This window comes from Oxyura jamaicensis, chromosome 1, assembly GCF_011077185.1.
Source record: "Oxyura jamaicensis isolate SHBP4307 breed ruddy duck chromosome 1, BPBGC_Ojam_1.0, whole genome shotgun sequence".
NCBI classification, from domain to species: Eukaryota; Metazoa; Chordata; class Aves; order Anseriformes; family Anatidae; genus Oxyura; species Oxyura jamaicensis.
The window spans coordinates 119,514,223-119,540,634 of NC_048893.1; the positions used below are offsets into that span (position 1 = coordinate 119,514,223).

The 26,412-nt window shown below is 36.0% G+C and overlaps 1 protein-coding gene across 5 annotated transcripts in view; it reads right to left on the minus strand.

Annotated features, from left to right (window-relative positions):
* Window positions 1-26,412, minus strand: part of IL1RAPL1 (interleukin 1 receptor accessory protein like 1) — a 723,370-nt gene that overhangs the window by 17,668 nt on the left and 679,290 nt on the right. For all 5 annotated transcript variants that reach the window (XM_035316058.1, XM_035316062.1, XM_035316059.1 and 2 more), the window contains 3 exons: window positions 24,399-24,531; window positions 22,360-22,505; window positions 10,402-10,545 (listed from right to left, as the gene is read on the minus strand). In XM_035316058.1, coding sequence (XP_035171949.1) covers window positions 10,402-10,545; window positions 22,360-22,505; window positions 24,399-24,531 — 423 coding nt within the window. The remainder of the gene's footprint in view (window positions 1-10,401; window positions 10,546-22,359; window positions 22,506-24,398; window positions 24,532-26,412) is intronic.

Below are 26,412 nucleotides of genomic sequence, written 5' to 3' on the forward strand. Positions count from 1 at the left end.
TTCTCTTCTCTTCTCTTCTCTTCTCTTCTCTTCTCTTCTCTTCTCTTCTCTTCTCTTCTCTTCTCTTCTCTTCTCTTCTCTTCTCTTCTCTTCTCTTCTCTTCTCTTCTCTTCTCTTCTCTTCTCTTCTCTTCTCTTCTCTTCTCTTCTCTTCTCTTCTCTTCTCTTCTCTTCTCTTCTCTTCTCTTCTCTTCTCTTCTCTTCTCTTCTCTTCTCTTCTCTTCTCTTCTCTTCTCTTCTTTTTCTTTTCTAACATGCTGTCTCAATAGACTGAGAGAGAGTGATGTGGGTCCGTAGCCATGTGGATCTTGTGGCAGAGTCAAAGTCTGGCAGCTGGGGCTCACATCTTGCCAGTCTTTTGGCCGTATCGCAAGGAAGCAGGAGGTTCTGTAAACCTTTTGAAACCTTTTGCTCTTGGGTTGTTTCCCATGTACACCTTCATTTCAGTAATGTATCCAGGAGTCCTCAGACTCTGAGAAAGCATGCAGGAAATCTATCACAGCTTTGTGTTTTCTTGACTGTTCACTGGAACAGACATTTATCACATGAAAATGTTTGGTCTCAGCATATCTTCCTTTTCCAAAATAACAAAAAATAACAAAACAAACAAAAAATCAAAAACAACAACAACAACAAAAAACAACAACCAAACAACAACAAAAGAACAAAACCAAAACCAAAATAAACAACAAAACCAACAAAATTAATCAGAAAAATCCTGATCTGCTCCTAATCACAATCAAGTCACAAAAGAGTCGACACTATTACTTATACTATTGTGTCATATGGTAATAACTAAATGCTCCTACACAATCAGTTCATATACTGGCTGGAACAAATACTCAGTTTTAGAAAACAAAGGCAAAGAAAAGAAAACCAAAACAAAGAAAGCTTTAGTGACATCCAAAACTTCTTTTTACAATGTGAATTTCCCCTCATCAGCAAACAATGCAGTCTTCAGTCCAGCATCCTCTGACTGAAATTGTGATTGACTGCTACTGCACTTCGACTTTATGTATGACACATCAAAGACTTGTTTTATTATGGCATTTCAAAGCTTTGTTTCTGTCAGGCTCCTGTGCTTTAGCAATAAACTGGAATATAGTTACTCACTGCTTGCTTCCTCCCACACTTAGGAAGAAAAATACCTGCTAATTACCAAATGCAGGATTTTGATCATTTAATCTGAAACTTTTTTCTGCCTCACAGAGATTTTGAGCAATTTTCTACATATACTTTTTTACTTGAAAGCACATTTCTTTCCTTAACTATTTCAGGATATATATATATATATATATATATATGTATAACCATTTCAGGATATGTATATATATATATGTATATATTTACAGAAACATATCAGTATAGGTTCTTCTTGCATTACCTCCAGGTACTTTGCAGAGCTGTTTTATGTAATAGCTGTCCTTCAATTCAGTAAACACATCTGAGTATAATATACAATATCACACAATGGCAATACTTTGAAACATTTTGCTGTAGATGGGAAGAGGTTTGATTCCTCTTTTCATTCTTTGTGAATGGACAAATAATCCTATCCAGTTATGTGGTTATAGCTGTTTTCTGCTGCCTATCAGGTATACAACTAGGATGGAGCTCTTCAGCTCAACATACTTCATTTCTGTGAAGCTTTGTTGTATCCATTAACCGGAAAGATTGAAATGAAACATAAAGCATACCTTGCACAGCCAAATTCATCAAGACTTAATAAAAATAAATAAAATATAAAAATAAAAAATAAAATCAATTGTGTATTGCAAACAACCATGAGAGCAAGTGGAAGCTCTGGATTAGTGTAGCACAATGGGGTCAAGCATGGCCTGTGCTCCAGGTATGATACATTCAGTCCACAACTGTTTCAGTCAACCCATAACCACAGGTACTGTAAGGCTCTGGTCAAAACAGACCATGAAGTACAAACTTCACCACAGCATTTTAACTGTTGTATGGAGTTGAAAGTAAGGCCATTGAATAATGTTCTTGGAGCTAAACTCAACCACAGGTCAAGAAAGTTGTTTGCCTCTCTTTTAGAGATAAACATTTAGGGTGAATTTACGAGCTCCATTGAGAACATATGAAAACATAATTCAGTTTATTGGACCAGGATTTAATCCAAAACACCTGACACATCAATGAAACATGAATTCTTTAACGCTATCCATTCTTTCAGCAATCATGCAAACATAGAAATGGTCACATTTCCTGTAATTTTCTTCATCGTTAATCCTGCAGAAGTGATAAAAACTTTTAGGGGATGAAGCTGTAAATGCTGCTTGTTATTCCAAGCGTGTGTTCAGAAGCAGTCATTTAAAGGCTCAATGTAAGCATAAAATGAAACTCAGACTCCATATGCATCTACTTTGTCACATGAAAATGGGATCTTTGGGCAAATAAATCGCTATCATATATCTAAGTACTTACCTGTATGCATGCTTTTTTAACAGTTATACATGAAAAAATGGTAAACCGGTGCCTACAGAAAGATAGTTCCTCTTCTACAAGGACCAGCAGACAGATTTAACTTAAATTTTTTATTATACATGCATATGTTTTCTAATGATTTGCTTTTTGCACTCCAAGGAGCCAGAAGTTTGGGCCTTTGAGGGCTTATTAAACCTTAAACATTGCAGCTATTTCTGCTAATAGGGGACAGAAGAACACTATACATGGATGAAAAAATTAAAAATAGAAAAGTATCTCCCTAGAGCTTTTTTTTTTTTCTTCTTCTTATCAGCTATGTTCAAACAGATGACAAAGTCTGATTTTCATCTCACATAATATGTTTAAGCACAAGACAGACTAATAGATCAAAATAAAAGAAAATCTACAATGTGTTATTTCATAATGTTGCTATATCTGAAACTTATTTTAATGAAATTTTAAACCTAGACACCAGGGTCAGCTAATGACTCTGCGTGTCCTGAAATACTCCAGAGTAATTAGCAGTGAATTCAGAAATACCCAGCACTCTGAAGGGAGCTGACCATGTGTGGACTGCTCTGTGACGAGAAATAGTAGTAGACACTTCTGACTTTCCCAGATCTTCCCTTTATGGGAGCTGGATGACAGAATCCTCTCCTTTGCCAGAGCATGTGTCAGCATACACATTGGTTGAGTTTGGGATCAATGTGCTGATTTATCAAAGAGTTTCAGGTGGGGTTGTTAGAAATGATGGAATGGATTCTCCCAGTCCTGCAGAGAACTGGCAGGAGGCTGATGCAGGAGGCTTTCCTCCTTGAAAATATACTGTGTTCAGCAAGAGTTGCAAATTGGTGAGCTTTCAAAATTTCATGGAGAGTGTAGTTTCTTCAAAATTATAACACAAGGCATTACATAATCTGTACAAGATTCATTATTTAAAACATTTACTGTTCACATTGCAATAACATTTGTTACCCTCAGAATAATGAAAAATATAATCCCAATTCTTAGCTGATTAAAAACCCCAAATCCTTAAGTTTTTCAAAATGCTTTTGCTTTTCCTCACACTATTTACTGTTGGTTATGAATCTCACCTACTTTTTCATTTTTATTTTTTTTAAATGTTGAGTACTTTTTACTGATAATGAAAATAAAAACCTGCCAACACTAGCATTCCCCTGGTGAAGTACCTGTTAAATGTAATATACCTAATGATAGTCTAGATCCTAAGTGGGCAATGGTGAATTGGAGAGAGGTTTTGTAAACTCAACACTTGGAAAAAGGTTAAAGAAGTCTAATCAGTTCTAAAAAGGTTCATGAGTATTCTCAGCATACCATAGAACAAGAAAAATAAAAATACCCTTTATCTGTAGCAGGCACATTTATAGTACTATTAACACATAGGGCATGTAGGCATGTATTTGGGACTTTTTTTGATGTTTATATATTTTTTGTGATTTTATTTTTTTCCCTTCCTATCAATTTGTTAAGTCATACTAAACCTAAAGAACATAAGAAAAAAAAAAGAAACACAAAATTTTAGTGGTTTTCACAAAAAAAAAAAAAAAAAAAACTATGAAAATGCCAAGATATCAGTGCTGCATCTGACATTCCTTGAGTGATTCCACAGATAAAAAATAATACATTAATATGATTTCAAGGGTCAAAAAATAAAAATATCTATAAGCTATATTTTTCTTGTTTTTCTAAAATTTCAACTAAAAATTCTTATATATATATATTGATTATTACTTATTTAAACTCAATAATTTATTATTAATGGCAATTTTTCCTCTTGCTTCTCTGATTTTATATTTGTAATTAAATGAAAAGGTCTTCTCTAATATTTCTCGGTCATTCTCATTAGTAAGGAATTTTAAATTAAATTATTAAATACGACTATTGAAGAAATTCCACTTTTAATATTAAAAGTTGGTGCAGCATTAATCTCAAAAGCTGCTTTTGACATGAAAACACTATTTATAATAATCTGAGAATTTTAACACTAATGAAAATTAAAATATGATGATATAAGGTAATTCATACTTGATTGGTATGATTTATTTTCTGGTCTGACACAAAACTGAGAAAAAAAATATTAGTAATAAGGTATGAAAGAATGAATGTTAACTACCTAGCAAGCAGTCATAGCATAACATAGTAGTTATCTATGAAAGACTAGCTCGTATTTAAAAAAGGAGAAAATAAATAATGTGTCATATAAACTCTGAAAATTAAGGAATATATTTTTTTCTGTACAAAAGAAATTTCTTAAATTAACAAAGTGTCAGGTAGTGACTGCTTGTTAAGATCCTGGTTCAATAAAAGAGATAGTAACTTATATAAAATACATGCTCAAGTTTATGCATGTTTAGTTTTGTTAATCTCTAATGATAGTGCTTATAGTTTATCATTGGGGTATTTTGAAAGCTGGAGCTGAGACAGCCTTGATTTGAGCAAAATCAAAAATTTAAAGAAGTCATTATAGGTATAAACAAAACTCAAGGGGAAATCAGCTTGGAAACAGGATTTCACTCTAGAATTATTGAAATCAGGTGCCAATGTGCTGCATTCATCTTTCCTACCTTGGAAGTCTGGCCTGTGACTAGAAACAACCCCCCCCCCCAAAACAAAACAAAACAAAACAAAACACTAGCAAACAAACAAACAAACTTCAAAATTTAGAGCTATTTGATAAAGCTGCTGACTGAGGAACAGGAGATATCTGTCTTCAGACAGTACAATCTGTTTTCTTTTTGCTTTACTTCTGGACTCTAATCTATAGCAGCCTTTTAGTTTGAAATATAAGGAAGTTCTTGGTGATAATACTGTATTTAATTTTATTATTATTTTTTTCATTTATTATTATTATTATGCTTTCCATGCTATAAAATAGGGAGAAAGAAAAAAGCAGGATCTTTTATTAGAATTAGTAAGTTTCAAGGAAACTAGAAAAACCCATACTCATTGGAGACATAAACTGAGATTTTATTGTTTGAATTGCTTTTCAGATGTAAATAAATAAACAAAAAGAGTTAGCATAAGCAATTCTCCGACAATAAAATTATAATTAAATAAAAAGAAAATCCCTGTTTTGTAACCAGTAATATTTGGCAAGATGAAAGCTGCATTTTTTTTCTAAAGGTGGCTTTAATAGAATTTGAAATTGATATTCATAGAGTAGGATTTCTTATTACCATAATTTGCCAATAGCCAATAAGAATGCATACACCATGGTGAGATTGCTATTGCAAACTTATTCCATGGGTCCCCAGGGAAGATTCTGTAACTGCAAAGTCACTAACTTCAGCATTAATTTCAGGCTAGGTATACCTGCATAGCATAATCATTAGCACAAGTACTTTCACAGGTGCCTAAGCCACTGATAAAAGCTATATTGGAAAGTTAGCAGCCAAGTCACACTGAAGTGTTAAGAATCTCAAAGCATTGTCTTTCTTGCTGTGTAAGACATTTACTGTGATGAAATCCAGGAGAAGTATGTCTTACCTGGTCTTGACTTGTGCAGTTAATAAGGTATTATTTGGGCAATCCCATAAGTCTGTCTGTGAAACCTGCAAGTCTTTTACTGCTAAATAATGGTAAGGATGAAAATCACGATTATGTAAGGAGTCCCACTTGTAACACAGACTTCAAGGCAGAAATTGTTTTGTCAGTCTCATAATCTGAGTATTGATTTGCTTCCTTTCAGTAAACAATAAAACTCATCTCTTAAGAGAGTGCAACCTGGACAGCCCAGAAACAACCATTACAGGTATTATATACAAAAAACAAGGAACATTTCCATTTAGAGAGTTCAGCATTGACACATTTTAATCATTTTAGGAGTACTTTGTTTTATTCCAGAAATGGCAAACTGGGGTGTGGGGGGTAGGGGTTGAGAACTGAAAGTGAAACCAGAGTAACTCTGGTTCCCTTGTGCCAACCCTGGCATGTTCAGAGGCCGAGACCTTCATCTCTCTATTCTCCCATGTTTCCTTTGGAAGGAAGGTTAAGAATAAGATGAAAGACGCCATGGAGAGCCCCTGTCCAGCACTGCAGAAACAGCTGATGGGATCTAAATGTATGGAGGATCATTTGGAAGGCTGACATATCACCTGCCAAACAAAGCTCTTACTTTATAGTTGTCAGCTGACTACAATTTATATGTGTTTTGTTGTTGTTGTTGTTGTTAAGCTTGAAACTTAGCTTCCAGTCAGCCTAGTTGTGACAAGAAATATTTATGAAATTTTAATGGAGAACTTAATTCACAGTACATTTGTTCAGTCTTCTTTTTAATTTCTAAATGCTTGTATTCTTATCTATTTTAATGCCAGCCTCTTAGTGCAAACTTTCTTCTTTCTTATAATAGTGTTCATCCTTTGCTTATTAATTCCTTCAGAAAAAAACAAAAACAAAAACAACAACCAAAAAACTTTCATCAATTTAAATGGTTACTAATGCTAATGCACCCAAGAAATGGCAGGGACTGGTGCCTGCAGGCAGTTTCTACTGATTAGCATGCCACGTGCTCTTTTCTCTGAAATTGGAATCTGGAATATAAATACATGTAAATTAATGATTTTGAATATTTTTGCCCATCTGACCATGTCAAGTAGTTTTCAACCTAACATCTGTAGACTTTTGGATTTATTCTTAATATATTTTAAAGTTAACATACAGACATCTGAATATCCACTGGAAATTCTCATGTTTTGAAACAGCAATAAAAAGTTGAAAATAGCTGTTGTGGTAAATTGGAGACTCCTGTCCACTTCAAGGCAGCATTATCAAGGGTGCTGCTGGTCTGACTCCCCTTTCCACCCTTACTGTTTGTCCCCATCCTGTCTGGGGACTGAACCTTACATGATTTGATGAGCATAGGCTGTCTCACAAAGCAGAAAGTTGTTCTGGGTAAAACCCTAGGAAAATTTCCATAGATTTTAGGAGGCCTGGATTTCATGTTTTGTGTAGGCAAAGAATGGATTTCCATATAGTGTTAATCTCTCTTCTGATACAAAAAGGCTTTAAGATCCCAGAGTGCAAGATAGAAAGAAGTCAGCGTGTGTCTCGATCCCAGCTACTTTTAAATGTTTTCTTGCACTTTTACTCTTCTCTGTCAGTTAAAGTGCATTAGTTAGTTTATTGATTAAGTTCATTTAAAAACTGGGAAAGGCAACAGAGAAGATCCTTGGAAAATAAAAATACAGAAGCAGTAACAGCTAAAACACATCTCAGAGGATAAATGTGTTATAAAACTCTAATGTTAGAGCCCAATGTACAGCAAAACATAAGAAATTACCATAAATGTACAGCAAAACATAAGAAATAGTTTTCACTAATAAAGTGTTAATTAAAGTGCAATTTATGGACAAAGTCTTTTTAACTTTCAAAGGTAGAGTCTCCAACCTAAAATGGTTGCCTGGTATTTAACAATGATCAGCCCCCAGAAATTCCCAGTGAACTATCTATTTCTGATTTTTTTTTATTATTATTATTTTTTCAGACTGATAGTGGATGTTTGTTTGAAGGTATCATCTTCATTGTGTTTGTAGGCAGATCTTGAATTGAAATTCTTCACTAAAACAGGTTTGGGAGTTTTTGACCATCTAACTTGTAGGTGTGAACTATCTCCCTGAGAAGCAAGGTCATGCCAAACAGCTGCAGGTGACAAAGCTAATGCTTTGCCATGGGTCAGAGAAGTTTTTTTGCTCCTCTGTTCCAGCTCCCAGGGAGATCTGTCAGATGTTTGAGGTGAAGTTTAATAACCAAACTCCAGTATTCTGTGTTGATTTGATTATGTTCTAATTTAGTAGGAAAGGAAAGAAAGCGTGGGAACGGGAGGCTTCAGTGTACATTCTCATGAGACAATAAAAGTAAGGCTGAGATGAAGTGTTTGCTGGAGAGAGAAAATAGCAGGAGAATAGATGCCCTGGAATGAGAGAGAAGATTTGAAATTCAAAGCTACTAGTTAGAGAAATGAGAAATCAGCATCTGTGAACACTGCATTACACCTAGAGAAGGTAATAAATTATGTTAACTGTAAGGGTTAAATATTCCATTTTCAAATATTTCTCACAATTTACCCATGCCTACACAGAAATGTGTATGAGGAAAAACTATTGTCTAAGGTTTGGAAAGGAACAAGAAATTGTGACGAGATTTGACATCCTGAAGGGCTTGTTCTCTGATCACAGAAGAACAGAAGCATTGCATTTTAAAAGAGATTTTAAACTAAAAAATTTAATTGGACCTCGCTTTTAAAGCATTTTGAATCCTCTTTGGATACAATATAGTGAACCCATGTTTTATCTTATTAAACAATGACATTTGCTCAGAAATAAACAAACTGTATTTTCCTCCTTTTGAATCCCAGAATACTATCCTTGAGGGATTTATTATTTGTTGTTTAAAAGGGGTGATAAAGATGCTTTTGTTCCCAGGTCACTGATGTTAGAGATGGGAAAAGAGAGAGACAAGTGTGTCACGCTTGCCAGAGTAAGTTTGAAAATGAATATGAGAGACTTGAGATAACAATAAACAATGACTGTAAAAGTAAGAATTCCTGAAAATGAGAGAGAAAAGATTAAATTGCATCTATTTAAACAATTATTAATTAAACCACCTATTTTTTCACATTATGGTATGATTATTACTAAATTCACACATGCAAGTAAGCATGCTCCTTTAAACTGGGGGTTACTTTTCGGAAAAGGAAAGATCTCAGCTCCTGAAAAAAATTGCATCTGCCAAAATCCTTCATGAATTATGGTCCTACTGGGCCTCAGTTTCCTCCTTTGTAAAATAAGTAACCAGATTTTTTCCCCCACTGAACTGCTGTATTAATATGCATGCTTTTTGTAAATCTGGTAGAAGGATACAAAATTTAATGTACTTAGGCTCATTGTTGTTCTGAGCATTTTCTATTTTGGACCTTATTTCATTTTTTTAGATTTGAGGCAGAAGTGGGTCATTCCCTAGTAATCTTAATATGGAATTCTTTCCCTTATACAAGGATCTCTAATTTTGCTGCTGCTCTTCTCCCTTATCAGTTACAGATTTGGCCAGTGCTTGTTTATCAGTATGTATTTATTTTAATATGTCACACAGTGGCTTCTGTCCACAGGCTATTACCTTGAACAGTAAAATAACTTTCAGCAGTATTTCAGTAAAAAAGGAAGGTTCTGTCACCAAAGACATAGTGGTAGCACAAAACATCAGGAACTCTGACCCAAGAAACCAAACCTAATTAATCAGAGCCTGCAGCTCAACCCAATTTGCTGTCCAATAGTAGTTTTGATTAGTAGGACTAGAGGCAGAAAAGACATTTTTCCTCATTGCTTAAAAACTGAAGAAAACAAAATGCATGTATGTGTTTGACACAAGACATGAAGTACATTGTAGACTACTTTTTGTTTAAGCTGGCTGTCCTTGAATCACAGAACAACTTTAATGACCATTAGCTGCTCTCTCAGTGATTAAGTAAGTGAAGTCAAGACAATAGACTGATATTTGCATTCCCAAACACTCAGCACAATTTACTGAGACTGATCAGTTTAAATAGGGAGTAAATTGAGATTCACTCCAACCTCTACCTATTTGGGGAACACAATTAGGAATATGCTTCCTTCCTTATAGAAAAGTGAAACTGCCTTTTGGCACTGTCAGAAAGGGAACATATTTAATGCATAGGTGCTGGTAGTTTTCATTTGGTGTTGGGAGTATGAATCTAAAAGACATGGGTGTTGCCTGGAGATCAGAGAGTAGCATGTACATCAGCTAAGCAGCCGCTGCTGCTAATGTGCTGCATGAGGAAAGTGTATTAAAGTCAGTGCCTAATGCAGTGAGGAATAAAAATTGTGGTTGTTAACACATATTAAACTGAAATTAAACTTGGGCCTTAGTAAAGAGAATAAAAGACAGGCACACACTGCATATTGACAAACATACTGAAAAGCTGCCTTACCTCCATCTAGTTCTTCGGCTCCAAAATGATTCCTGTAGAAGAGCATAATCTCTATCTTGTAACACTTGTAGATAGTCACTAAACAAACAAGCAGCAGCAGAATAGCACCAAGCCCACCAGCAAGCTCAACTGTATACATCAGCTCTGCAAAGAATTACAAAATGCAATAACAAACACATTCCAAAACAGAGAAAGATTAGCAGTAGACCTTACTTATGTTAAACAGTAAAATTATATATATATATCTATATATATTTAAATTATCTAAAGAACCCTTGAAAAAATAACAATAGGAACATTTTTCGTTTAATAACATACTTTTTCCTCTGGTACAGTGTCTGAATTGCTCATTTGAAAAAAGAACTGTTGCTGGGATGTGTATGTGCATATATATAAAAGAGCGATCTGATAACCCTCTTCCTTATCTATCTCACTGTGAATATATCACGGTTTGTTTTAAACACGTAAATGTTGACATTCCAATGAAAGCAGAGGTGATTTTCTTTCTTTCTTTTTTTTTTTTCTTTCCTTTTTTTTTTTTTTTTTGGTTGAGAATTACAATTAAAACACATTTCCTCCTTTAATCCACACAGAAATAAGAAAAAGATCTGGTTTTGGATGAGCTTTATTCTACTGCCTACAATTAAACTAAGGATTTTTTATTTTCTTCCTAAAACAAACAATCAAACAAAACAACAACAACAACAACAACAACAACAAAAGAAAAAATAGCTTGAGGGATGTGAAGACAAATTATCCAAGGAATCCCAGAGCCTCACATCTCAGTTATATGTAAATATCTTTGACACAGTTTCCCAATGATTTGCAATTCATTTTTGTTCTCTCCTCTTTCTCCAAACAGGGTTTGCTTTATGCTTAGCCATTGCAAACCAAGTATTTTTGTGCCTTTGTGGCACTCTGCGACTGGAGATTCACATGGTGGATTGAGTTCATGCTATGTAGTTACCTTTTGAGAATGAGGACTCCAGTCAAATGCTACATCTAATAGCAGCAATCTCCTCAGTGGGGTCACTTATCAGTGAATAAGTAATGTGTCATCATGGGCCTTCAACCCCCTTATCTTAACCATTGCACACTCAAGAAAACTCATGCAGCTATGTGGCATCCATTTTGTGGCTAGTTTTCCTTTGCTAATCATCTTGAAACTAGCAATGTTAAACAAAGACAATGAGATTGTTGCTAGAAATCTTGTAACTTGAAAGTAATTAATGGTATATCTTAAGACCATCTATATTTTTTCAATATCACTCAGTTCTGAGGAATGCCAAGAAATCAAATCTTGGAAAACTAAGTTATGCAGTTTGCTTCATAATATCTGTGCAGGAGAAAGCTTTGTTCATGTTACTTTCTCACCATACTCTTCCAGTGGGCAGGTTCTGTCTGAGTGAAGCAGTGTAGCCCTGTTTTCTTTTGGCTTTTGTGGTTATGCAGATGTGACACTCCAGCACAATACAATTCAATTAGAGAAATAAAAGGTTATAGGAGAAAGTGACAATTCCATTTATTTTAACTATGTCTACTGAGAATCACACAATTTTTTATTATTTTGAGGCAACTGTAAGATAATTTCATTGCTCTCTAGAAGGCACTAAAACTGTAATAAAGTAAAATAAAAAGGCATTTATATTCTGTGTCATTCTTTCCAAAACTGTGCTGGAAACTCCTTTGTGTTAGATATTTTCAAGACTGGCATGGTTATTTCAGACTTTCAATTGTCTTCTGGTCCAGAGAGTGGAATGTTAATAAAAATAACCAAAAAAATAAGAATGTTTGCATACAAGTAATACAGTATTTTACAATATGAATGGAAATGGAAATTATTCTGCACTGTCTTACTGTAGCCTATATATCATTTTGTACAACTGGTAATGCAGCTGTTTAATAGGAACTAGCAGAACAGTTTTTAGTATGTTGGGTTGCTAGGTACAAAATACTCTATTTATGTGACTGCTGTTGTGACTCATTAAAAGTGACAGAAATACAGAAATACAGCTGGACAACAAAAGTTTTTCCTAAATTAATGATTTTGAGATTAAATGGAAAAAATAACTGCAGGTAGTTAGTTACCTGTTCTCTATCATTATGCATGAAATCAGACTATTGCACTGCATCATTTTTGCCATCAAAGAGTCCCTCTTAGGTTCTGTTTTCCCCATAAAATTATTCAAGACTATGCTTGCATTTTTTCTTTTAAAAAAATCTATCCGAATATACATGAAACTGTCCTAAACCTATTAGGCAAGCAGAGTAAGAAACAAAATTCTCTAAGTCACCATGGAAAGTACTAGAAATTGCCTTTTTTTTTTCTGATGCTGCCTCACCCACCATGTTCATGTATGAGTACAAGGGGAAGATGATTCTTAAACAGAATTGTTTCCATAGTAAGTTTTTTGCTCTTTCCTTCTAGCATAGCAAGTTTGTGTTTTCCTCCATGCTGAGAGCTATGTATCAGTGCATACTCGCTCTCTGTCTCAGGTGAAGTTTATAAGGGTCTTGAGGCAGAGAGATACAGTAATTAGCCATCCTTACACACCACTGTGCAAACGCCTTAGATAGTCCCCAAGGAAAAGAAACTAGTACAGCCCTGTCTGTGCAGTGCTGTGAAGGGCAGGACAGATTAGCCTGGGCACAGTGCCACATTAAACAGTTTGCTTTCAGGCCTCGAGCTAGTGCAACTGCAGGTTACTAAAGCATGCTATACAGGGGCAATATGTAGCTTTGAGCTCCCTCAGGAATTTTTTGAAGACCATCACCCTGTGTTATGCCAAACTGAAAGAGTCAGGAGCAGTCTGGTTTTCCCCTTGTGAGGTGGAGAGCAGGACTTTGACTCCTACCTGGGAGAGGTTACTCCTGAAAGGTGTCTTGTGAGGCTGTTGGTGATGTGTGTGACAGCAAGGACGTAGTAAAGGTGTAATAGCAAGGATAGAGTGTAAGGCTGCCTTTGCAGTAACATGATAGTTTTGTGCTGCTTTATTCTGCACTGCAGTTTGAACATGATTACTACAGCAGGCATTGCACTTTGAAGTGTGATCTGTTTTTCCTGCTGAAACTCAAGTTTCCTGTAGTGGCTGCACACTAAAAAGATTCAATTTCAGCAAAATTCCACATCAGAGGGGAGAGACAAAAAGTGCAAACCTTTTAAAACCTATTTAGCCTCTGTGTTACATTTCTCAAATTACAGACCTTGCCCTCCTTAAGGAGCTGAGGCTGAGTGTAGAAAGTAGTAGAGGAAAACTACTCGGCTAACCCTTAGGGGGACAGGCATTCTGTTAAACACAACAAATGAGCAAGTGCCAAGGAGCTACATTCAGAAGCACAGCAATCATTTAGTTACAGGCAATTAACAATAGTCCTCTAGTCGCACAGGAACAGTTCTACTCCAAGGGAAAACACATTGATTACCGCTGCAGTAGTAGATTGGTTTCTGAATAAATAGCTTCGATTTAAAACAAGATTTGTTACGAGCAGTTTGACCAATGGCTACATTTTTTTTTTTTTTTTTTTTTTCCTTATCGGGGTTTTAGCCCAGCAACCCAATGAAAGAAAATGCTAATTAAAACAAAGTACACGTCCTCTCTAAATATTCAGCATGATGTGATGGTAATAAATGTACTCATTTTATAGCGATGCTATCCATTAGCTAGCGATGCTAATCATTAGGCATATTTGTAGGATATATCTTTGACCTTTACTTGGCTTTAATTTTTGATAAACTACCTTTCTCTGTGTAAAGCAGGTAATTCATTTATCTTAGCTGGAGTTGTAACAAGAAAGTAAATAAAAGAGTGCTTTCAAAGATTCATACCTCATGACTTATACAACATTCTTCAGAAACCTTACATTTAATGATCTGTGATAATTTATAATTAATCTTATTCTATTCATTAGTCCATATACAGTTGATCTACCTAGAAAAATAATTTTATTTATTTATTTATTTTTGTGATTTATAACTCTTCAAGGACATGATTTATAGCTGCATGTTCATTTTCTGAGGCTTTTTCAAAATCCAATTACAGTCTATCTAAGGTTTCAATTTTGCAATCACTTACACAGATGGCATAACTTCACAGAATATAAGTAATCCTTCTGAAGTCAACAGGACTATTCACAGAGCTTCAGGTTATCCCACACATAAATCTCTGCAACTTTGTGTCTTAGACTCATTTCCATTCTCTGCTGGTCTTGGACAATTTTACAATAAAGCTAAAAGGCTTGCTTAGATTCAGTTCTTAGTTTGTCTAGATATATGTTCATAGACTTCATGTATAATTTGGAAAGGAAGCAGGAAAGATAATGCTTACTAAAACTCTCCACTGTTATTTTCTATGATGACGCCGAAGAGAATGGAAAAGAACAGATACTGATAACCAATGCAGGACCAATGTTTCATCAGATGTAGTTTTGTTTATAAAGAGTCTTACCCATAAAGGAAGGAGGAGGCCAGCTAGAAAAGGAATATTCATCTGAGTCTCATTTTAGACATCATCAGTAAAAAGAAGAGAGATTAGATTGGGAAGAAAGAAACCCATACTCATAGTTTAAAAAATGGAGAATTATGATTTTTTTTTTTTTTCCTTTTTCTGAACACAGCAAGGCTATAAAGCAATGTATCTTTTTATAGAGATATCTTTCATAGAAATATAGCATATTTACACAGCATATGCATACACACAGTATGTATATATATATGATCTATTCTCTACATTTTGATATTTTTTTTCATTTGTTTCAAAGTGCCAAATAAATATGTATTTAAGGAACAAAAATGCCTTTATAAATACTGTTGTGAATAACCACTAATAGATATCGTTGAAATAATAATACTTCTGATACAAGTAGAGGCAGATTTGGCATTTTCATTAGCTTGATCATGAAATCATCTCTAAGCACAAAGCTTATCCTTTCTGCAAGCATAGGCCACATATGTCTGTAAATGCCTGCAGAGTTGACTTAAGGTGGGTAAGTTTGGTTATAGCTTTTTTTTTTTTTTTCCTTTTTTTTTTTTTTTTCTTTTTTTTTTAATGCAGTAGCTTCATTTTATCTGTCAGAACTATTAAGACATGGTTATTTCAGTTTATTTACTAGATCAATACATAATACATACTCCTTATTCATATATGAGTGCCAATCCAAGTTGGGGATCTTGTTGACCTATTCATTAGTACAACAGACAGCATATTCAAGCTGTGGTTCTGTTGGACATCTTAGTGTTACTAGACTAGATCAAATAATTTGTAATAATAGAATGTATATTCTTAGTGATAGTTTTATTCTTTCTGAGAGTACAGAATACCTGTTTCCAGCAGAGGAATAATTACAGTCTTGAGTATGTTAGCTCAAGAGAAGACAAGATTGAAAAAATTGTAGATGCTGCAGCACTACTGAAGTTTACTAGATTTACTAGATTTAAATACAGAACACTGCATTTTAAAGGCAGTTTATACTTCAAACTGAAAGAAAAAAGTAATAATTATGCATAATTAGGAATTAATCTCTAGTTAGCTTTCCCAAATAAATTTTATATGACTTTAAACCTTACTGATTAGGAGAGATTCTATTTGCTTATTGTGCTACAGAAATCAGACATCCCACACAATTACTTCTTTTAGATCTGCTGAAAGAAATGAATGTAAGAAGCATTGGGAGGTGCCAAAATGTGGGGGAAAATGGAGTACCAAGTTCCAAGGATGTAAGATCATAAAACATACTGTTTACATTTCTTCCTAAGGATAGCATTAATGAATAATTTAGCTCTGAATGGTTTATAAGAACAATTTGTGTTATTTTATTTTAAAATATTTTCTTCCTTGTCAGTCAGGGTTAGAAATGAACTTACATAGACATTATATAAAAAGAACTATGATAAAAGTGGAACAAAAGCTGTTTTAAAAAGAAATCTGTTTAACAAACCAACTTGTTTCAACTTCTTCAGAGGAGAGCTGGATTTAGGCACATGCTAAGTAATCTGACTAATCTTTTCATTGGAGATGTCTTACTCCAGTTTTATAAAGGATAAAAACCTTACTGATGAAGAAAAGAGTTTTATGAAGAGTTTCTGTCAAACAGACAGATACGTTCTTTAGTACACAACTAGTTTACTGATTTTAGATGAGATTGAATATAAAAAGAACAGTCATTATTGGTTAGGCTTGGGGAAAGAAGGCAGGAAGCCCCATGTCATGTACCTTTGTTCCTGCATCATGTACTGAATCTTTTCACTGCTCAGAACAAGACAACCTGAAGGCTTCTTTAATGGCCTATGATGGCTTCTTTAATGGTGGGGCAGGGGGGAATAAATTCACATCAAATCAAATCAAATTTCACTTTCAATTCTAAAACCTAGAGAGGAACTCAGAACAGCTTATCCTACAGTGCAGGGCAAAAGCTGAATGCCTTATATGCTGGAAGATATACATGTGTGAGGTTTTAGCAGACTAAATGGATCTGTGTTTTACATTTTTTTTTTTCTACTGAGACTTAAGAGTTTTCCTGAAATGTTCAGTTAATTAAGAACAATTAACAGAAATTGTAATATGAAACTCCTTGCTATTGTATTTCACATGACAAGTGTCAATTCAGAAATTTCCATAACATCATGAAGCATTATGGCAAAGGGAACTATAACACCTGTGGTTTCTTCATGGAATTTAGATGATAACTGTTGTTTCTTTACTCTTTTAATTGTCACTCATGACTACAGCTCTGTGAAGTAGTGTCTAGTCATGAAAATGCTCATGAAATCAAAAACATAGATTATTCAAGTCCTGACATTATAAAACACATTGACATTATTATGTGAACGACACAGTAATTTAAGGTGCTTCTCAGCAATTCTATTACCATTAATAACTGGATGAAGAATATTCAGAATTTCCTACTACTCATAATTGGGCTTCCAATATTTGGAAATATGAATGCAATGTTTATGTGTTCATAGGTAAAGAGTTTAAAGTGTGCCTACTTAAATTTTTCCTCAAGAAGCATTTCCTATGGAAAAAAATAACTTGCTTTAATTTCAAACATACATTCTCATGGGCAAATTCAAATAGAATAACTCTTCCTCTAAACAATATATTTTAGTAAAACTCTTTAAAAGTTGTTTTAACCATCCCTCAGTTACATACGTTATGGTCAAAGAGCCCTATAGATGCCCTATGACAGAAGAAAACAGACCCAAGATATAAGAGGCACAGGACTGAAAAGTAGACAACATTGAGAAAAAATTGAAGAAAATGGAGATACTTTGAAAAAAAAATGCATAAAGTGTATTACCTGCTCACAGGTCTGATGGGTATCCCATGAAAATGGTAAATATGTTATTTAGTTTTTAAAATAATAAAACTAAAAAAAAACTCAAAACTTAGGACAGCATAGAATTTGAGATTATTTTTGCTTTGGTATTTTATTTGCAGACACGCAGACAAGAATTTCCATAGAAATAGCCACAAAATTAAATAATAATCTGTATTACCACCTAAATTTACAATTAAATGAGACCACAAAGGATTTGATCCAGCTTGAAAGTCATAGTTTAGAAGATGCAATGTTGTAGAAGAACATTATTTCTTCTTCTGTATTATATTTTTATTTATTATGTATGGGCTTGTCTTCTTGAATTAAAAGCCCGTGAAAAAATAGAATTGTAGTGTATGATCCACCCCTTACATCATCTGCAGTATGTAGTTTGTCATTAATAAATTTGTGTTTAGCTGCTGTCAGTACCATCTCAATATTAATTTCAAGAAGGTTCCTCTATCTGGTTGAAGACTGAACTGTAACTGCTACAGATGATCGATGAGAGCTATCATCACTAAGCAACAAAATCAGCATCAGATTGTAACAAGTAGATCTTTTTTTTGTTCACACAGAAGAGAAAATAACTCTATTATTGTAAAAATGATTGAAATAAATTTGATCAACAGCTGGATGAAGAGAATGAAAGTTAGATCTCCTGGGTTCTGGTTGCTCTCTATTTCTGATTATTTTTGGAAAAATTTTGTAGGAATGGACCAGAGGTTGAAACAGCATTGGCATTGCTATACTTAAAATGCTCTACTGCCTTTAGGTCTGAGTTAAATGCTTTCTATGCGTGGCATCTGAGGAAAGATAAGCATCTAGAAATGGTTAGCTGTCTGCATAAAAAACATTGATCATAGGTTTTCTCCACTGGCATTCACAAAGTAAGAGCAACTCAGGAGGAAATCAGGGCTAAGCTGCCAGAGATAGAGACTGCTGGTACCTGGGCTCAAGGGAGATGCCCAGACCGCAGTTCTCTGAAGCTGGATGCCTAACATAGGGTAGCTTTTCCTGCACAGCTCTTGCCCTAAACTTTCTTTCATAAGGTGGGAGGCTCAGGGTTTCAATTCCAGGACCAAATCAGGGAGAAAGTAGAAGCCCCCTTGCCCTGGCTGTGCATGTTGGGCACTGGCATGTGAAGGGACTGCCACCAGCTCCTGCTTTCATTTTCTGTGAGGTAAATGGCTCCCTGCTGGGACAGACTGGAGTGAAGAGTAAGAAATGCATGTAGGTGTTTGCTGGTGATTCAGACTCTCAACTATTTGCCCTTTCAGGATGTGTAATAGTGGACATACCCAAAAGCTCCTACTGGAAGTTCATGTTTCCAGAGAATATATTGAGCAGGGCAAAGCAACAGGCAGAAAGTTGTTTTAAAGACTTACATTTGGTACCTGAATCCCCACTCTAGCATTTAGCCCTAAAAACCTATTTTCCCAGGAACACTTTTTGTCCAGTAACAGTTTTCTGCTTTTTTGTCCCTTCTGATCTGAGTGATAATGTACCACAAATTAAGTTTAAGAATGATTTATCAGTTTGTTTTCAAGTAAGCAGTGAACATTCCAAATTCACCATTTCTGTTTTCTTATGCTGATGAAAAAGATCTCTCTAACTATAAAACCAGGAAAAACTAATACTTCTGCAAATACTTTAGTTGCAGGAAGCAAATTTACCTAATTGTTAGGTCCCAATTGTTCTAAGTGAGCAAATAATCAGAAATTAATAAACAGCTAACTTATTCCTATCAGAGACTAAATATGGATCTAAACTGGGAAACCGAAACCGAAATGTTGTCATGGTGATATATGGGAGATTAAGCAAGTAGTGTAAAGCTCCTCTTCCTAGGAGATCTGAGAGACAAGCTCAAATTTTTATCTGTCATGGTTAATTTATCATTTCACTGAAACAGTTGTCAACATGCAAAGTATGTAGAAGGCTTCTAACAAGTATCTTTTGTTTTTTGAGGGCACAATGGATTTTGTTTTCAAATCACAATTTCAGATTCAGTCTTACTTAATCTTTTGTGGGAGCTCTTGCTATTTCTACCTTTTAGTATTTATAAGGGCAATTAAATATTGAGATTACTTCCTCTTAAGCATGTCATCATGCATCAAGAGACCACACATACTGCAATATGTTTGACATACTGATTTCTCTGAAAAAGGGAGGAAGGAAAGTAAACCCTTCCAAAAATATTATACATACATTGATATATTAAAAATATGATGGTCACAGAACAAAAAAATGAGTTACATGTCATATCAGTCTTGGTGTTATTGCTTCTATGGAGGTGAAAATAAGGTCTCACCATCAGCATATGACTTAATAAAAATCAGTCAGTTAATTATTGGTTTCAAAGTAATTTAAGCTTTAAAATTCTATATCTCCAGTGCTCCATGTACCAACTTCATTATTAAAGAAAACACATTGTATTTGAGTGTTTGTTTTTTAAAGTTCTTGCCCTGGGTTCAAATATATCTGAATTGGCTACCACCTGATAAATTTTTGCAGTTGGCTACCACCTGATAAATTGTTGCAGTTCAATTACTTAATAAGTTAATTTTCCATTTCAGTAAATTCAAGAAAATATTCCAAATACCACGCTAAGTGGAACATCTATTTATTTACATCTACATCTCGTAAGAAAGATTGAGAAGTGTTCAGAAAAAGGGCTATGAATTAGCTCTTTTCAATTAATTGGGGGTACACAAAAATATATTTAAATAAATGAATCACACTGTATGGGTTTATGGCTCTTGGGTAGATTTTGCATGTTGCAAGACTAAAATTGGGGAAGGCTTCACTGCTTTGATATAAATTGAGATGCAACAACTAGTTCAGTAACATAGTAAGAACCCAGAAGAACATTTACAGACTAAAAAAAGCACAGTAATGACAGCAAAGTGCAGACACTGCTGCTGATTGTTCTTTGCTCTCTTAAACCAGTGGGATGCTTCTTGAGTGTGGGGAGCATCAAGCCTAGGCATGTGGAGCACCCTCTGGGAGGTAAAGTGAACAAAGTGAATATCAGAACCTGTCTTCGCAAGAGACTCTCTTCCTTTCCATAATTATCTCCATCCCTGTGGACATTAGGCTGAAGTAACACAATGTGAGTGGAAAAGTAAGTGTGAATGGAAAATGTAAGTAGAAATAGGAAGATCCTTATATGTTTCTGTCTTCACTTGAAAAATGTTGGTGTTACATAAATGTGTTGGAAGGAAAATGGCCACAGTCAGATTATGCAGGAACTCCTATGGGCTGGATGGATCGACAGTGAGGTGAGTTGAAAACTGGCTGATTGGCTTGGCGTAGAAGGTTATGATTAATACTGCAAAATCTAATTGTGGGCCAGTAACTAGTGGCATACCCCAGTGGTCAATATTGGGTCCAGTTCTGTTTAAAATCTTCATTAAGGATCTGAGTGAAGGAGGCAGGGTGTACCATCAGCAAGTTTGGAGATGATATAAAACTGGGAGGAGTGGCTGATAGGCGAGAGGGTTGTGCTGCCAGCCAGGGGATAGTCTGGAAAAATGTGCTGATGAGAAACTGTTGAAGTTTAACAATGAAAGTGCAAAGTTCCTGAGGAGGAACTGTCACGGGTACCAGTTCATGCTGGGGAACACCCAGCTGGAAAGCATTTTACAGAATATAACCTGAAGGTCCCTATGGATATCAAGCTGAACATGAGCCAGCAATCTGCCCTTGCTGCAAAGAAAGTTAATGGTATTCTTGACTGTATTAGGCAAAGTGTTTCCAGCAGGTGAAGGGAAGTTCTGGGCCCACCAGTACAAAAGAGATGTAAACATACTGGAGAGACTACAACAAAGGGGCAGAGAAATGAATACAGCCTTGGTGTTCCTTTCATATGAGGAAAGGCTGAGAGGGCTGGCACTGTCCAGTCCAGAGAAGAGAAGGCTCAGAGGGATCTTGTCAATGTGTACCTGAAAGGAGGGTGAAAATAGGGTTGAGCCAGGCTCCTTTCAGCGGTGCCCACCTATAGGACAAGAGGAAATGGGCACAAAGTGGACACAGGACACTCTGTCTGAACTTTAGGAAACAATTACTGTGCTGGTGACTGAACACTGGTACAGGTAGCCCAGAGAGGCTGTGGAGTCCTCCTTGGAGATTTTCAAAAGCTGCCTGGACATAGTCCTCTGCAACCTGTTCTAGGTTCCTCTGTTTAGGCAGGGGTTTTGGATCAGACAGACTCCAGAGATCCCTTCCAACCTCAACCATTCTGTGATTCTATGAAGTTTAGGTGACTTTACAGATAGAAGTAGAATGTATTTGTGTTGCTTCTTTAATATTTGATGTTATTTCTTAAAGAAAATGATTATGGTTTTATTACTTGTAACTTTCTACTATTTTTTCTCTATTGAGCCTTTATTAGTTTTAAAATTTAAAATTATTAAACGCAACTGTTATAGAAATATAATTAAAAGGTGTTACTGTATTTAGCCTGGTGACAGCCAGAATAAACAGCAACATTTATATTTTATTTTGGAAGTGGTATGAATGCCAAGGGAAAAAAAATTCATTGCCTGCTAATATCTCAGAAACACATACTTTCATAAAAAGGAAGCTTTCCAAACTGACCACTGCCATAATGTACCATTTTATGGTGAGGACCTGCATATTTACCCCTTTTATGCAGAAGAATACTGGCGTGACGGCGTCCATTTCCATTCTCAACATAGCATGAGTAATTGCCAAGGTCTCCTTCTTCCACAGAGTCAAGAATCAATGAGATAGAAACTTCCTGTTCCCCAAGATGTTCCTTGAGAACCCTAAGGGAAAAGAAATCGTATCTTCTGTTTTGCTTGTATCACAGTGGAGCATTAGATAATCATGACATAATATTGCTACTTACAATTCACAACTCTTTGGCTTCAAATTTGGTTATGGTTTGATGCAATCTTAATTATATTATATCACACACTTTTCTTCCTCACTTCTAATGAGGAGGTTTGACTTTGTAAATGTTAATGGGAGTTACAGTTAATTGTATTTAAGCAGGATGATGCACACACTGATAACATATTATTGTACTCTGATGGAGGCCCTGATCAGTAGTAGTATGTAGTCTTGAAATGTTAGAACAGAGAAAAGTGAAACACAGATATTTTCAGGTTTTGGATTACACTAGGATTCTTGACAAAATACACTATTTGTATACTGGAAAAAATATTTTGTGAATGTATTATAAAATTTGACTGTGTATTATAAGTCAATAGAAGGAGCTGGAATGCCAGATGCCACTCATTCAAACGGATGATAAGGAAAAGCAAAAACCTGCTTAATGCTCCTTCTGTTTTCCAATTTCTTTCTTTCCCTCTTAGCAATCCCATCAGTGATTTTAGAAACCCAGCAAAGCAAGTGACAAACAGCTACAGACTTCTCCCTCTCTTCACACCTGACAAAAGCAGCGGAAACTAGTCTTCTGGGTCCTCCCTCCATAAAACAAGAAAGTTGTAAAGAGGTTTTTGACACCTTTTCATCAGCCTTCAAAATGCCAAGTCTGGTTGAAAGGCTTGAGAAGAGCTTTGTATGAGAAATGTAGCTTATCTATTTGTCTTGTTCAATTAAGTGTATTTGTCCTGAGCTTTATAAAATAAATTTGATGTACACTGGGGTGAAATATTCCTCCATTTTGCCTATGTCTGGGGACACAGAGACCTTGAATGTCTGTATGACCTTCTTGATTTTGGTAAAGGAAGCTTCTCCCTTAATTTAATTATACAGAAGAACTCCAAGCTAAAACTGAAAACAAGTGTGACTTTTGATAAGGTAGTAAATTCCTATGTAAGAGCTGAAAGGGAAATAAACTTGTGATATTCTATTGTAGAAAATCACTGAGGATAACACACCTGTGGTTATTCAACTTCCTTTGTAGTGCATGCTTAGTTTTACTTTCATTTCTGGGTTTATGCATGATATACAAACACAGCCATTCACATACACACAGAATTGTAAATTTTCTTATTTACAATCTCTTCAGATCCAAGTAGGTACTTCATATTGGATATGAGTTGGAAAGCTGTGTCAAGCATGTTATTCTCAATACAAAAACACTGTTTTCTCAATTTCCAAATGAGGTAACACTTTTAGAAGCAGGATAAGTACATGATGTGAATTGCTAGATCCTTTCTATAACAAGTATTTCAGCAGCTAGAACCTGCCCATGAAACAGGAGTCTTGGATCTCATAGGGCAAATAACATTCCAGGAAACTCAGTTCTTTCTTTGAAGAAGAGGAATCAAACATTCAAAAAGAGAAGTCAGACTTCAGCATTTATTTAAGGCTATGTGCTTTAAAAAACTTCTTTTGACCCGCTTTTCTGGATGTATTTACTTTTTATTTATTTATTTATTTATTTATTTTTATTTTTAGTAACTGTGCTAATGGTTGCTATAATTTGCCACAGTTTGAAAAAGTGAATATACAAATCCCAGCTGGTTACACTACTGTGCTAGCTGGGCAACCACTCTGCTTTTGCAGCTCTCTATCATCAGGTTTTGCTGCATTTTTCTGTTGTCTAATGATGAAATTGAAAAGACAAAGAATCGGTGTTGTAAAAAAGGGGCCCAGATTGCAAGTGTTCCTGAATTAGTCTGTGATAACAAGTATTACATTAATTATCAAAAAAAGATACTGCTTGAGATTTTTTTTTTTTCTTTTACCTGATGTCACTTTCCCGGACTCGACTATCATCCAAATCTTCAATAAACTTCTCCCCTTTCATCCAGTAGATTAAAGGACTGACATCTCCACTATATCCAAAGAAAGCTCGGCAGGTTAGATTAGCAGAACCACCTGTTACAAAGAAAGAAAAAATAAAGTTATTTCAAAATTTGTAAAAAATGATTCATTTTTGAATCAGTAGATGTGTTGATTTAAACAATGTATATCTGTAGAGACCCTCAATTTCCAGTTGTTTTTAGAAATGCCCCAAAACATCTACTTGTCTTGCAGCTGGTGTTCAATATATTTTTTGAAAATAAATACAATAAAAATGAGATTAAATGTTACATTAGAGCAGGATTCAATTTTTTATTGTTTCACCAAGTGTTCCATGTATTGTGAGGAAATGAAAGACTTAAAAAGACTATTCTTAAAAATAGCCAAATTAACTAAATATTTCAATGTTTTCTTTAAAAATAGGTAAAGGTTAGGCAAAACAGACATGCAATCACATTTGTGTTAGTTCAGCCTTGCAAACATTTCTGCAAAGAACTTGGCAGATTCCTGTAGGGTATCGTTTCCTGTACCATTTCCAAGGGACAGCCACTAGAAAGATACATGTTCATTGCTAAGTTATCACTCTCTGGGAAACATTTTACTGTATGAATGGAAATAACCATCAGGTGCATGCAGTAAGGAGCAGAAATTCTACATATGCGCAGTGTTACTTATTTAATGTTTACATGCTAAGGCACATGGAAAATAAGGAGTTGATTGGTGACAGCCAACATGACTTTCCTAAGGGCAGATTGTGCCTGATAAATCTTGTGGCCTCCTACAATGGGGTTACAGCATTGGTGGAAGACCAACTGACATCATCTCCCGGACTTGTGCAAAACATTTGACGCTGATAGCCAGTGATAGCCTTGTCTCTAAATTGGAGAGACATGGATTTGATGGATGGACCACTTGGTGGGTAAGGAATTGGCTGGATGATCACACTCAAAGAGTTGTGCTCAACAGCTCAATATTCAAGTGGAGATCAGTGATAAGTGATGTTCCTCGGGGGTCAGTACTGGGACCAGTGCTGTTTAACATCTTTGTCTGTGACGTGGTCATTGGGATCAAGTTCATCCTTAGCAAGTTTGCTGATGACACCAAGCTGTGTGGTGTGATTGGCATGCTGGAGGGAAGGGATGTGATCCAGAAGAATCTGGACAGGCTTGAGAGGCAGGCCTGGACAAACCTCATGAAGTTCAACAAAGCCAAGTGCAAGGTCCTGCACCTGGGCCAGAGCAATCCCAGGAACAAATACAGGCTGGGCAGAGAATGGATTGAAAGCAGCCCTGAAGAGAAGAGCCTGGGGGTATTGGTTGATGAGAAGCTCAGCATGAGCTGTTACTGTGAACTAGCAACTGTAGTGGGTTTATGTGACAAGGTTTTGGTAGCAGGGGGCCATAGGGGTGGCTTCTGTGAGAAGGATCTAGAAGCTGCCCCATGTTTGGTAAGGGCCCCACTGCCGACCAGAACTGAGCCAATAAGTGATGTTGTTTGCGCCTCTGTGAGAGCAGATTTAAGACAAAAAAAAAAAAAAAAAAAAAACGCTGCGCCACACAGCAGCTGGGAGAGTGAGAGGAGTGAGGAACAGCCTTGCAGGCACCAAGGTCAGTGAAGAAGGAGGGGGAGAGGTGCTCCAGGCGCCGGAGCAGAAGTCCCCTGCGGCCTGTGGTGAGGACCATGGTGAAGCAGGATGTCCCCCTGCAGCCCATGGAGTACCGCAGTGGAGCAGGGTTCCACGCTGCAGCCCGTGGAGGAGACCACGGTGGAGCAGGTGGACCTGCACCGACGGAGACTGCGGCCTGTGGAAGACCCCTGCCGGAGCAGATTCCAGGCCGGACCTGCAGCCCGTGGAGAGGAGACCACGCAGGAGCAGGTGACCTGGCAGGAGCTGCTGCCCGTGGGGGACCCAGGTTGGAGCAGTTTGCTCCCGAGGGATGGACCCCGTGGTACGGA